The sequence below is a fragment of the Rhinoraja longicauda genome, chromosome 16, assembly GCF_053455715.1.
Source record: "Rhinoraja longicauda isolate Sanriku21f chromosome 16, sRhiLon1.1, whole genome shotgun sequence".
Classification (NCBI taxonomy): domain Eukaryota; kingdom Metazoa; phylum Chordata; class Chondrichthyes; order Rajiformes; family Arhynchobatidae; genus Rhinoraja; species Rhinoraja longicauda.
The window spans coordinates 20,235,069-20,247,047 of NC_135968.1; the positions used below are offsets into that span (position 1 = coordinate 20,235,069).

General features: G+C 46.4%; 1 protein-coding gene across 5 annotated transcripts in view; it reads right to left on the reverse strand.

The window, feature by feature from the left end:
- slc68a1a (solute carrier family 68 member 1a) overlaps positions 1 to 11,460 on the reverse strand; it is a 34,394-nt gene extending 22,934 nt beyond the window's left edge. The window contains exons 1-3 of one of the 5 annotated variants that reach the window (XM_078413384.1): positions 11,356 to 11,460; positions 9,360 to 9,589; positions 1,081 to 1,354 (exon numbers count right to left, since the gene is read on the reverse strand). In XM_078413384.1, coding sequence (XP_078269510.1) covers positions 1,081 to 1,242 — 162 coding nt within the window. In that variant the 5' untranslated portion in view covers positions 1,243 to 1,354; positions 9,360 to 9,589; positions 11,356 to 11,460. Of the gene's footprint in view, positions 1 to 1,080; positions 1,355 to 3,623; positions 3,655 to 4,497; positions 4,684 to 9,359; positions 9,590 to 11,355 lie in introns of those variants that run through there. The other 4 variants (XM_078413381.1, XM_078413382.1, XM_078413383.1 and 1 more) reach the window with 4 other exon arrangements.
- Positions 11,461 to 11,979: the final 519 nt, after the last annotated feature.

The following is an 11,979-nucleotide window of genomic DNA, read 5'->3' on the forward strand; positions in this document are numbered from 1 at the left end:
CATGGACAAGCAGGGAATAGTGGGCTACAAACCATATGCAAGCAGATGGGATTAGTTTAGATTAGCATAGCATCATGGTAGGTACAAACAGGGTGGGCCGAATAGTCTGTTTCTGTGCTCTACTGTTCTATGCTGTAACAGAGCACTGATGTCAGTTTGATTGATAGACAAGTTGCAGAACTGAATTCATCTCCTTCAAGAACACCATGTATCCCATACATTTGTACAATTCTAGAATTTTAGATTTTTAAATAGGGAGTAGCAGATAGACAGGAAGGAGACAATCAATGAACAGCAACTTGGCCAGTCTTGTCACTACTCCCCTTGTATCAAAGAAGGGGAAATAAATACTAAAGCACAATCTTCTGGACCTCCTTACACTACAATAATCTGGTAATTACAGAGAGCAAGAAAATTGTCCTTCTCTGACAGAATTTACAACTAAATTCTATCTTCAATTACTTTCTCTCTACTACGTCCACTCTTAAACAACTAAAGAAACTACAAAAACATTCCAAATATTGTTTTCAATTCAATAACTTTACAAAATTGTCTTTAGTAAATCTAAGATTGAACTTTGAAACATGGATTCTATTTATACTAACTTATGTTCTTTCAAAATAAATAACTATTTTTTTCAATTACAGAAATTCAGTTTTATTCCTAACACAATCCAATAATTTTTCAAAGTGCCTGAGAGGATCGTGTTCACCTTACAAATGGGCTTTAAAAAACATCCAAAAATATTTAACACCAAATAAAATATATTGAACAAGATTCACTCATTTGAATGAAATTTCCTAGTCACTCAATCTGACAAATGAAAGTGATATTTGGATACAACATATCTGGAATTTGCTCATCTTTCACATTGCATTTAACAAGTCATTGAAAGAATTTTAGAAGATAAATGTATTTTCACTAATTCAAGTCATATTAGAGTCCGAAATCTATGGACACATTTTGGCTGACTCCCATAAAACAGTTACAGTTGTGTCTGCATTTTTCAAGTGCTGATAAAAAAAATGCTACCAAATAGATTTTTTTTAGAAAGGGCAAAAAATACATTAAATCACTTACCTCACCAATCCAGAAGGATAACTTATCGATTTTGTAAACAGATACAAATGTCTCCACATAGTACAGGAGAAACACATTATGGAGTATGGAGACAAACAGCGATAAAGAACCATACAGCACTGCTGTAGGAATGTTCAGGCAGTTTACAGGTCTGACTCCCATGACTTCAACTATCCATTATATCGTAGTTCTAGCTTCTTGGTCATTTTGCTTGCATCGTTACAGGAGAAGTCTCAGTTATGACAGCAGCCAAAAGCCATCGGTCCTGGGTAGGCTGTGAACAGCAATCCAAAGGTAACATTAGTTAACTGAACCATAAAGCATACAGTATATTGCCAAAAATCAAAGTTAAAATGTAGAAAGAATGAACTGCACATGTTGGTTTAAACTGAAGAAAGACAGAGTGCTGGAGTAACCTAGCAGGTCAGGCTGCATCTCTGGAGAAAAGGATAGGTGATGTTCCGGGTCAGGATTCTTCTTCAGATTGTCACATTGCCTAATATTTCTTCCCTATAGACTTCTCCCAGTTGGGCATGTAAGCTTTTAAATGGAATACTTGTGTTATGTTCATTGAAATTGGATGAGCTTAGAAATTATAGGCTGATATACCTCACATCAGTTGTAGGGGAGATATTGGAGAGGATTCTTAGCAGTCGGATTTAATCACATTTTTTAAAAAAATGAATGGTTGGTCAGAACAACTTCACAACCTCAACACCACAATCTCTCCCATATCCCTTTGCTTTAGAAACATCCGTCAATCTTGAAACATAGAACAGTTCAGCACAGGCACAAGCCCTCAGCTCAACACAATGTCAATCTAACTAATCCCACCTGCATGTATATGGCGCACATCCCTCTATTCCCCACCAGTGTCTAAATGCTTCTTAAATGTGGCTGTCGTATCTGCTTCCACCATCTCCACTGTGAGCACATTCAGGCAGCACATTTTTTTAAAACTTGCCTTGAACATCTCTTTTAAACTTTGCCACTCTCACCTTAAACTGTGCTCTTTATTATTTACATTTCTACCCAAGGAAAAAGACCAACTGTCTACCCTATTCATGACTCTCAATTTTTTTACACTGTCTGGTCTCCACGTAGCCTTCTGCGCTCCAGAGAAAACATCCAAGTTTATCCAACCACTCCTTGTACATAAACACTGCAATCCAGTCAACATCCTGGTAAACCTCTTCTGCACCTCTCTAAAGCCATCCTTATAATGCAGTGACCAGAATTACACACAGTACTGCAAATGTAGCTAGCCAAAGTTTTATACAGCAGCAATACAACAGTTCAACAGAGCTTTATTTGTCGTTCGGTACCAAGGTACCGAACGAAACTACATAGCAGTCATACACAAAAAAGAACACAAGACACATGACCCCAACACAAACGTCCATCACAGTGACTCCAAACACCCCCTCACTGTGATGAAGGCAACAAAACTTCCACTCTCTTCCCCACGCCCACGGACAGACAGCTCGTCCCCGACCGACCCGCACAGTCCCCGCAAGGGGATGGAAGTCCCCGCGGCCGAGTCGCACCGGGCGCTGAAACGTCTCGCGGCCGAGCCGGGCGATGGAAGCCGGACTTGTCAACTTTGATAATAGTGCCCTGACAGATGCAGGCAAGCATACTGCCCAAGGATAGCCCAGAGTGGTTTTCAACCAATTAGCACTTTTTAAAATAGTAACATAGGAAACAAAATAACACTGCTTACAGTAAGGCCCCTTTGCTGAACTGTAATAATGAACAGATAATTGTTTTGTTTTGCTGGCTGAAGAATTAAAGGTTGACTGGGGAAACACCCTTGCTTTTCTTTGCAGCTGTGCCATGAAATCTTATCCACACAAATATGGATAAATAGAGCTTCATTCAAAGTGTTTGACTGAAAGGTTACATCTCTGGCACCATGGCACTAAACCAGCATCTTCAGAAAAAAGAAACCGAATATGCTGGTTTACACGGCACTTGTTCCATAGCTGGCAGTGTTCACTCAACTATCATTATTTTACCACAATGGAACTCAAAACCACTAGCTTTTGACACATGCAAGTGCAACAATCAAGTTAAGCATGACACATCAATGAACTAACCGGATGGAATGTTCTAACTGTTTCAGTCTTACCCAATAATGAAGGTGGCATGGGAAAGAATTAGAAAAGAGGTGGAAGTTAAGGAAACAAAAATAAAATGTTGCCCAAAACTTCACATTAAACTTCCCTTTAAAGCATATAACGCAAGTAACCTCATGGTCGACATTGCATTTTAAACATCTCAAGATTTACTTTCACCACCTTTTAGCAAAGTAAACAAAATGTATTTCAAGGTATCACAAAATGCTGCAGTAACTCAGCGGGTCAGGCAACATTTCTGGAGAGAAGGAATAGGTGACGTTTCGGGTCGAGACCCTTCTTCAGACTGATGTCAGGGGGGTTGGACAAAAAAAGGATATAGGTGGAGACAGGAAGACAGTCGGAGAACTAGTAAGGGGGAGGGGAAGAGAAACTATCTAAAGTTAGAGAAGTCAATGTTCATACCGCTGAGTTGTAAGCTGCCCAAGCGAAATACAAGGTGCTGTTCCTCCAATTTCCGGTGGGCCTCACTATGGCACTGGAGGAGGCCCATGACAGAAAGGTCAGACTGGGAATGGGAGGGGGAGTTGAAGTGCTCAGCCACCGGGAGATCAGATTGGTTAACGCGGACTGAGCGCAGGTGTTGAACGAAGCGATCACCGAGCCTGCGTTTGGTTTCGCCGATGTAAATAAGTTGACAACTGGAGCAGCGGATACAATAGATGAGGTTGGAGGAGGTGCAGGCGAACCTCTGTTTCACCTGGAAAGACTGTTCGGGTCCTTGGATGGAGTTGAGGGGGGAGGTAAAGGGACAGGTGTTGCATCTCGTGCGGTTGCAGGGCAAAGTGCCCGGGGATGGGGTGGTTTGGGTAGGAAGGGACGAGTGGACAGGGAGTTACGGAGGGAACGGTCTCTGCGGAACGCAGAGAGGGGAGGGGATGGGATGTGGCCAGTGGTGGGGTCCCGTTGGAGGTGACGGAAATGTTGGCGGATGATTTGTTGGATCCGCTGGCTGGTGGGGTGGAAGGTGAGAACGAGGGGGATTCTGTCCTTGTTACGAGTGGGGGGAGGGGGAGCATGAGCGGAGCTAGAAGAGATCATAGGGCCGAATGGCCTACCCCAGCACCTTTTAGACTATGTTTCACCATTCACTCCATACTCTCCACCACTCACCTTACTTCCATCCCCCTGGCCCCCTCCCGCTCCCTCCCCTGTTCACTCGCCCTTCCCACATTCCCACCATCTGTTCTCCCCACTTCTCCCCTTCAGCCACCCCATTCTCACCGCAGTCCCCACGGCCTCTGCTCTCCCAATGTTCCCCCTCTTACCCACTGCCCACCTTCACTCCCCCGCGCCAGCTTCTCCGCCGACCCACCCGTTCACAGACGGTTCTTCATTAACCCACCGGCTCTTCCAGCTGCGACTGCCACATGTTCACACACAGTGAAGGGAGGCCGACTCTTGCCACGACGGAGGCGGCGTTGTCTGACTGTGCGATCTGTCTCCCTCCCGTTACAACGGCCGCCCCCCCCGTGACGCGTCCGCTGATCCCGCCCCCCACGTGACGCGCTCCGCCAACCGCCGCCCAGCGCGCCGCTGAACCCGCCCCCCAGTGACGCGCTCCGCCAACCACCGCCCAGCGCGCCGCTGATCCCGCCCCCCCAGTGACGCGCTCCGCCAACCACCGCCCAGCGCGCCGCTGATCCCGCCCCCCCGGTGACGCGCTCAGCCAACCGCCGCCCAGCTGATACCGCCCCCTCCGCCCCCCTCCATTGGCTGAACCCGCCCACGGTCCACCAACAACGACGCTTTCCATTGGGCGTATCGGCCTCCTGTGCACGCGCGGTGACGTTCAGGGGAGGCGGAGGCGCGCGCAGCCGGCGGCCCGGGGACGGGCGGGCGCGCGCTCCCGCTCGCGACACTTTGATTGGCAGGTGCTGCAGACGTGGCGATCCCAGGGATTTCAGGGGCCTGTGTTGGGAATGGAAGGATTCAGGGAGAAGAGGATGCAGGGGAGGGAGGGACAGAGAGAGAGAGAGAGAGAGAGAGTTCTGCAAAATGTTGTTTGCAATAAAATTGCAAAGGGACGGAACCGTTGTTTCTTTTATTCCTAAGGCAATTTTTAAAGAATTCTTTAATCTTAAACAAAAGGAGCAACAGCATTGGTTTACAAATACCAGAGTTGAAACTAGTGTATTTTGTTAAAACACGGAAGTCTCTTTTTTTAGCGATTTCAAAAAAAAAACTTGCTTTAATGTAGTGCCTTTCACAATGTCCCAAAGCCAAATTAATGGTTTTGTCGATATAAGTAACTGCAGATGCCGGAATCTTGAGCAAAAGAATGGAGTAAAGTGCTGGAAGAACTCAACGGGTCAGGCAAAATCCCTGGAGTTACTCCAGCACTTTGTGTCTTCTATTAGAGTCATTGTGGAAACAGGCCCTTCGGCCCAACTTGCCCACACAGGCCAAAATGTCCCAGCTACATTAGTCCCACCTGCCTGCACTTGGTCCATATCCCTCCAAATCTGTCCTATCCATGAACCTGTCTAACTGTTTCTTAAACATTGGGATAGTCCCAGCCTCAACAACCTCCTCTGGCAGCTTGTTCCATAAACCCACCACCCTTTGTGTGAAAAAAATTACCCTTCAGATTCCTATTAAATAATTCCCCCTTCACCTTGAATCTATGTCCTCTGGTCCTCGATTCCCCTACTCTGGGCAAGAGATTCTGTGCATCTACCCGATCTATTCCTCCCATGATTTTTACACCTGCATAAACCAGCATCTACAGTTGTAAACCAGCATCTACAGTTCCTTGTATCTGATGGAGGAACTTAAGAGGTCAGCAGCATTGAAGATAGACACAAAAAGCTGGAGTAACTCAGCGGGACAGGCAGCATCTCTGGAGAGAAAGAATGGGTGACGTTTTGGGTCGAGATCCTTCTTCAGACTGAAAATCACTGGAAAGGAAAATGAGAGATATACTGTAGATGATGATGTAGAGAGATATAGAACAATGAATGAAAGAAATGCAAAAAAGTAACGATGATAAAGGAAACGCCATTTTTAGCTGTTTGTTGGGTGAGAAGGAGAAGCTGGTGTGACTTGGGTAGGGGAGGGGTGGAGAGAGAGGAAATGCATGGGTTACTTAAAGTTGGAGAAGTCAATATTCATGACACTGGGTTGGTTCATCCCAGGTCAGCAGCATCCATGGAGGGAATAGACAGGCGACGTTTTGGGTTGAGAGCCGCCTTCAGGCTGATTGTAGAAGTGGGGAGAAAGCTGGAAATAAAATCTGAATATAGGTTGGGAGGGGAGGGACGATTGGCAGAAGGGTGGACTGTGACAAAGGCAGGAGGTGAAATGGAGACAAACAGTATAAGGTAAGGAAAGAGGAGAGAGATGTAAAGCCAGAGGAAGGGATATAGGTGGAAATGGCGGATAAAAAGGAAATGAGGGACTTGGAGATGGGAGATGTACAAAGGAATGGAGAAATGCAAGGTGTCTGGGGGAAGGGGGGGGGGATGGGAGATAGAAATGAGTACACACCAGGGTGGAGGAGAAAAAGAGAGGAGGATTACTTGAAAATAGGAGAACTCAATGTTCATACCATTGGGTTGTAAGCTACCCAAGTGGAATATGAGGTGCTGTTCTTCCAGTTTATGTGTGGCCTCACTCTGGCAATGGGGGAGCCCCAGGCCAGAAAGGTTGGTGTGGGAAGGGGAGTTAAAATAGTTTGCAACCCGGAGATCCAGCAGGCCTTAGACGTCGATGTGGGAAAGACCCATCACTGTTGCAATGTGGGAAAACACAGATTGCTGTAGTGTTGATGCCTCGTTATATCAATGGTTCATCTGCACTAACATTTGACTGTATAACATTAGGGGGTGGTGTCATTAAAATGACTGAGTAGCACAATATTGAAGATGGTGCAAGATTTGCCTGTCCCTTTACGAAGATTGCCGCTTATAAATAATGTACCATTGCCACTGTGGAACTTTGATATCTGGCATTGAATACCTGGGTGGCTGTGGAAACTTATGTAATGACAGCATCTTATGTAGAGGCTTGTTTATGGTACATGATGTCCCAGAACTAATGGTTGCTCCCCAGGTTTCTAAGATGCAGAAGATTAAAATGATCATGGCAAAATAATGACATTTAGAGTCAAAGAGATGTACAGCATAAAAACAATCTACCTTGCTCATTCAAGACGCCAGTTAAAAGTTGGTACTGTTCCCATCTCCAGTACGTCTTCTTGTAGCTCATTCTAGATGCCAACTACACTTAATGTAAAAAATCTACCTCTCAGATCCCCAATAAATCTACTCCCTCTCACTCTAAAACTATGTAGATTTTAAAGTGGTTAGGTCATAGACAGGCAAAAACTATAGCCTATCCACTTTAAACCTACTCTCTCTTGCCTTTCTACTACTTAGACAGAGTGGATGTGGAGAGGATGTTTTCAGCAGTGGAAGAATCCAGGACCAGAGGCCAGAGCCTCAGAGTATAAAAACTTTCCTTTAGAATGGAGATGAGGAGTAATTTCTTTAGCCAGCGGGTGATGAACCTGTGGACTTCATTGCTGCAGATGGCGGTGGAGGCCAAGTTATTGGGCATTTTTAAAGCAGAGATTGATAGGTTTTTGATTAGTAAGGGCATCAAAGGCTACATGTAGAAGGCAGAAGAAGAGGGTCAAGAGGGAAAAATAGATCAGCCATGATCAAATGGCAGAGCAGACTCAATGGGTCGAATGACCAAATTCTGCTCTTATGTCTTAAGGTCTTATGACCTTAAACCTACACCTTGTAGTTTTAGACACCCTTCCCATGGGACACAGACTCTGGTTATCTACCCTCACTGTGCCTCTCATAATCTTATACACCCGTCATGTTACCCTCCGCCACCTTTGCTCCAGGGAATACAGATCCAGCTTATCCATTCTCTCCTCACAAGGGCGGCACGGTAGCGCAGCGGTAGAGTTGCTGCTTTACAGCGAATGCAGCGCCTGAGACTCAGGTTCGATCCTGACTACGGGTGCTGCACTGTAAGGAGTTTGTACGTTCTCCCCGTGACCTGCGTGGGTTTTCTCCGAGATCTTCGGTTTCCTCCCACACTCCAAAGACGTACAGGTATGTAGGTTAATTGGCTGGGTAAATGTAAAAATTGTCCCTAGTGGGTGTAGGATAGTGTTAATGTACGGGGATCACTGGGCGGCACGGACATGGAGGGCCGAAAAGGCCTGTTTCCGGCTGTATATATATGATATGATATGATATGATAACTCAAACACTCCTTTCCATGAGACGTCCTTGTGAATATGTTCTGCATTCACTACATTCCTTCCTATAACATGACAGTAATTGCACACAATACACCGACAGACTAATCAATATTTTGTGCCGCATTCCAACTCTTGTACTCAATGCCTCGGCCGATGAAGAGACACGGCGGCGCAGTGGGAAAGTTGCTGCCTTACAGCACCAAAGACCCTGGTTCCATCCTGACTATGGGCGCTGTCTGCATGGCGTTTGCATGTTCTCCCTCAGACCATGTGGGTTTTCTCCAGGTGCTCCGGTTTCCTCCCACACTCCAAAGATGTACAGAATTGAATGCTAATTGGCTCAGTAAAAAATTACAAATTGTCCCTAGTGTGTAGGATAGTGTTAGTGCACAGCGTGATTGCTGGTTGGTGCAGACTCGGTTGGCCGAAGTGTAAGGGGTTTCTGCGCCGAGCTTTCGCCCGACCTAAGGTCCCCGTGCCTTGCTCTGATCCCTTGACCAGGCCGCGCACACTGGTTCCCCGTGAGTGGTTCGACCCACTCACCCCCTACGGTTCTAGACACTGGACTTAGATGCAGGAGCGTTTATAGTGCAGAAAATTTCAACCAGACCAGATTTGAAGACCAGGGTTTAAATGGAAAAGGCTTTTATTGAGCGCTTGGAACTATTGTCCATGAGTACTTATACAGTTCTATAAGACATATCTATAAGACACATACCGAATTACATGAATACTTTTGACTATGAATTCTAAAACGCAGTTCTACAAGACATATACACGACTGTAAGATGGGGAACGTACGACACATCGCAAAATTGACCAACACATATTCCTTTACACACCCATGTTTATTCAAACCACCCTTCCCTCTACACTAAACTATGTCCAGGATATGCAGGATCGGAGTACATGCTCACCATGGGGCTATTACTGGGGTTACTGGCTGTTCGTGCTGCTTCTCCGCTGCTTTCCGTGAGGGTCGTGCTTGTCCCCTGAGTTTCTTCCTTCCGTTTCTTGCGTTCCTTGCAGGTTTTCTTGCAGTATTTCTTCTCGAGTTGCGTGCCGGTTCCTCTCTCTTGCACTTCGCTTCTTCTTGCCTGTCTTTTCTTCCTCCTGCATCCGTTTGACTTGAGTTGCCTGCCTGAGACTAAAACCCAAAAGTCGTGGCCAGTTATACTATTCTGGCCCGTCCTATCTCCCGCCAGATCTTGGGATCTCTTTGTTTAAAAGATATGTATGAGTTTTCTCTCTGATCTGCGCTTATGTCCGGGGGTACCGGGGATGGTCAGACGATGTTAATTGGTATTTCGTTGCGAGGTGATGGGTTTAACTGGTTTCCCTTCACCTACCAGGTAGTTTTCTATGGGCTATTGTGCCCCCTTAACGGGATTAACTGTGTAGGTCGGCTTGGGGCATTGTAAGTATGCTGATGTCAGTGCCCCAGTGTCTGGACTTCGACCTGGTTTCGCAGGTTTCTGCATGGCCAATATCCATCCATTGTTCTGGCCGTGGCTTTGCAGAAACCTAGAGACTGGGCTGTAAGGTTTTTGCCTTTTGTGGCTGGTCACGAGGTCCTGCGGCCATCTTAGGACCCACGGATTGTGACATCCCCTGGTAAACTGACCGCAGCCTTTCTCCGCTATCAACCCCAGTCTCCCGTTTAAAATGTCCAAACTGCAGCTCTTTGGTTTGGTGTTGCTTGCAGAATGAGGGAGAACTTCTCAAATCTTACAGAAGGGCCCGTTTCCGCATTGTATCTCTAAAAAAGGTCAATTAGCAACATGAGTAAGCCAACTGTCCATTCAACCTTGCTCTGCCATTCAATAGTGGTTCAAAGGTGTTTTATTTGTCACATGTGCAACTGCACAGTGAAATTCATTTTGCATATATTACACATGCAGACACTGTCATTTTTGGCACCATTATTCAAAGTCCGAAGTCCGGTCGCCCAGCACGCTCCAAATACTAGAGCAGCTCCCACAAACTGAAGACCCTCTCCTCTCCTCTCCTCGCCCGGGGGCTCCTCCTGCAGCCGCCCTGAAGGCGGTGGTGGCTCTCCTACCCCGGTTCACTCTCCTACCGGCCCTTGCTCCTCACATCCGCCGTCTTCCTGCTCTCTCCCGGTTTTTCCGACCAACAAGTGGGTTCCCAGACCCGCTGTCCATCGAGCCTTTGGCGGATCCCACTGTCTGACGAGCCTTCGGTATGATAGGTCATTCATCAGTATAAAGATTGGCAAACTATTTGCCTGTCTAACTACTTGTAGCACCTGGATGCTAAGTGTTGCTGACTTGTGCACAAGAACATCCAGGACCCTCTGAAAATCACCATTTTAATAGTACTCTGTTCTGGACCACAGAGCACAGAACAGTACAGTATAGATTCACAATGTCCATGCTGAACATGATGCCAAGATAAACACATCTCATCTGCCTGCACGTGTTCCATATCACTTCATTCCCTGCTTATCCATCTGCCTATCCAAAATGCCTCCTAAACGCCACAAAGTAACTGGCTCCACCACTACCCCTGGTAGCATGTTCCAAGCACCCATTCGTTTTGGTGTGAAAAACTTGCCCATCTCCTTTAAACTTTGACCCTCTCGCCTTAAAGCTATGCCTTCTCGTCTTTCAAATTTGCTCCCTGGGGAAAAAGGTTCAAACTGTCTACCCTATCTGTGCCTTTCATAATTTTATACACGTCTATTTGGGGGGGGGGGGGGGGGGGAGGTATGCTTCTATTTCTTGCTGTTGTCATCTGGTTGTATGTGGGATTCTTTAGCACCACGATAACATTCGAAAAAAGCAACTCGCTGCCGCTGAACTTGGTTGAATTAGTTTAAGGTCGGAAAGCACCAGTCAAAAGTGTTTAATTGTCACATGTACCCACGACAAAACACAATGAAATTCCTACCTGCAGCAGCACAACAGGTTGGTAAAGACGATCTTATAAATACATATCAATAAATCAATAGCCCCAATGTTAGAGAAAAAAATAATAGTCTTTTTTCCTCTTTTATTCTTTCTTCCCTTCCTGCATTCTCCACTCCCTGTCTCTCGCCCTCCTTCCTCCCTCCCTCCCTCCCTCCCTCCCTCCCTCCCTGCATCTCCTCCCCCGCCTTGTTTTCCACCCACCCCGCCTAGTAACGGGGTCACTGGCACACAGCAGCGGCTAGTTGGCCAGAGGCGGCGTGTGGTGGGAGAAAGGTTTGGCAGTGGCTGGGAGAAGGGACCGTGGACTGGAACACCCCCCCCGGACCGGGTCTGGAAGGTGGAGACACGGGTCAGGCGCTGCGAACCCGGGAGACCGCCAGTGACTGGAAACACGGCACATCAAGTCTACTCTCCCAAGATCTCTCCAAGGTCCGTGTGCTTCCTGCAGCAATCACACAACCCTTCTTGGTCACCCAAGCAAGTTGCATTTTCAATCTTCGCTTCGTGATAGACTTGTGTGCGTGAAATATTTATCTGCTCGAGAAAGTAAGTAATATATCTTTCCCTTAAAAAAAAAAAAGCCTCTTAAAATTCTTCATAGGAA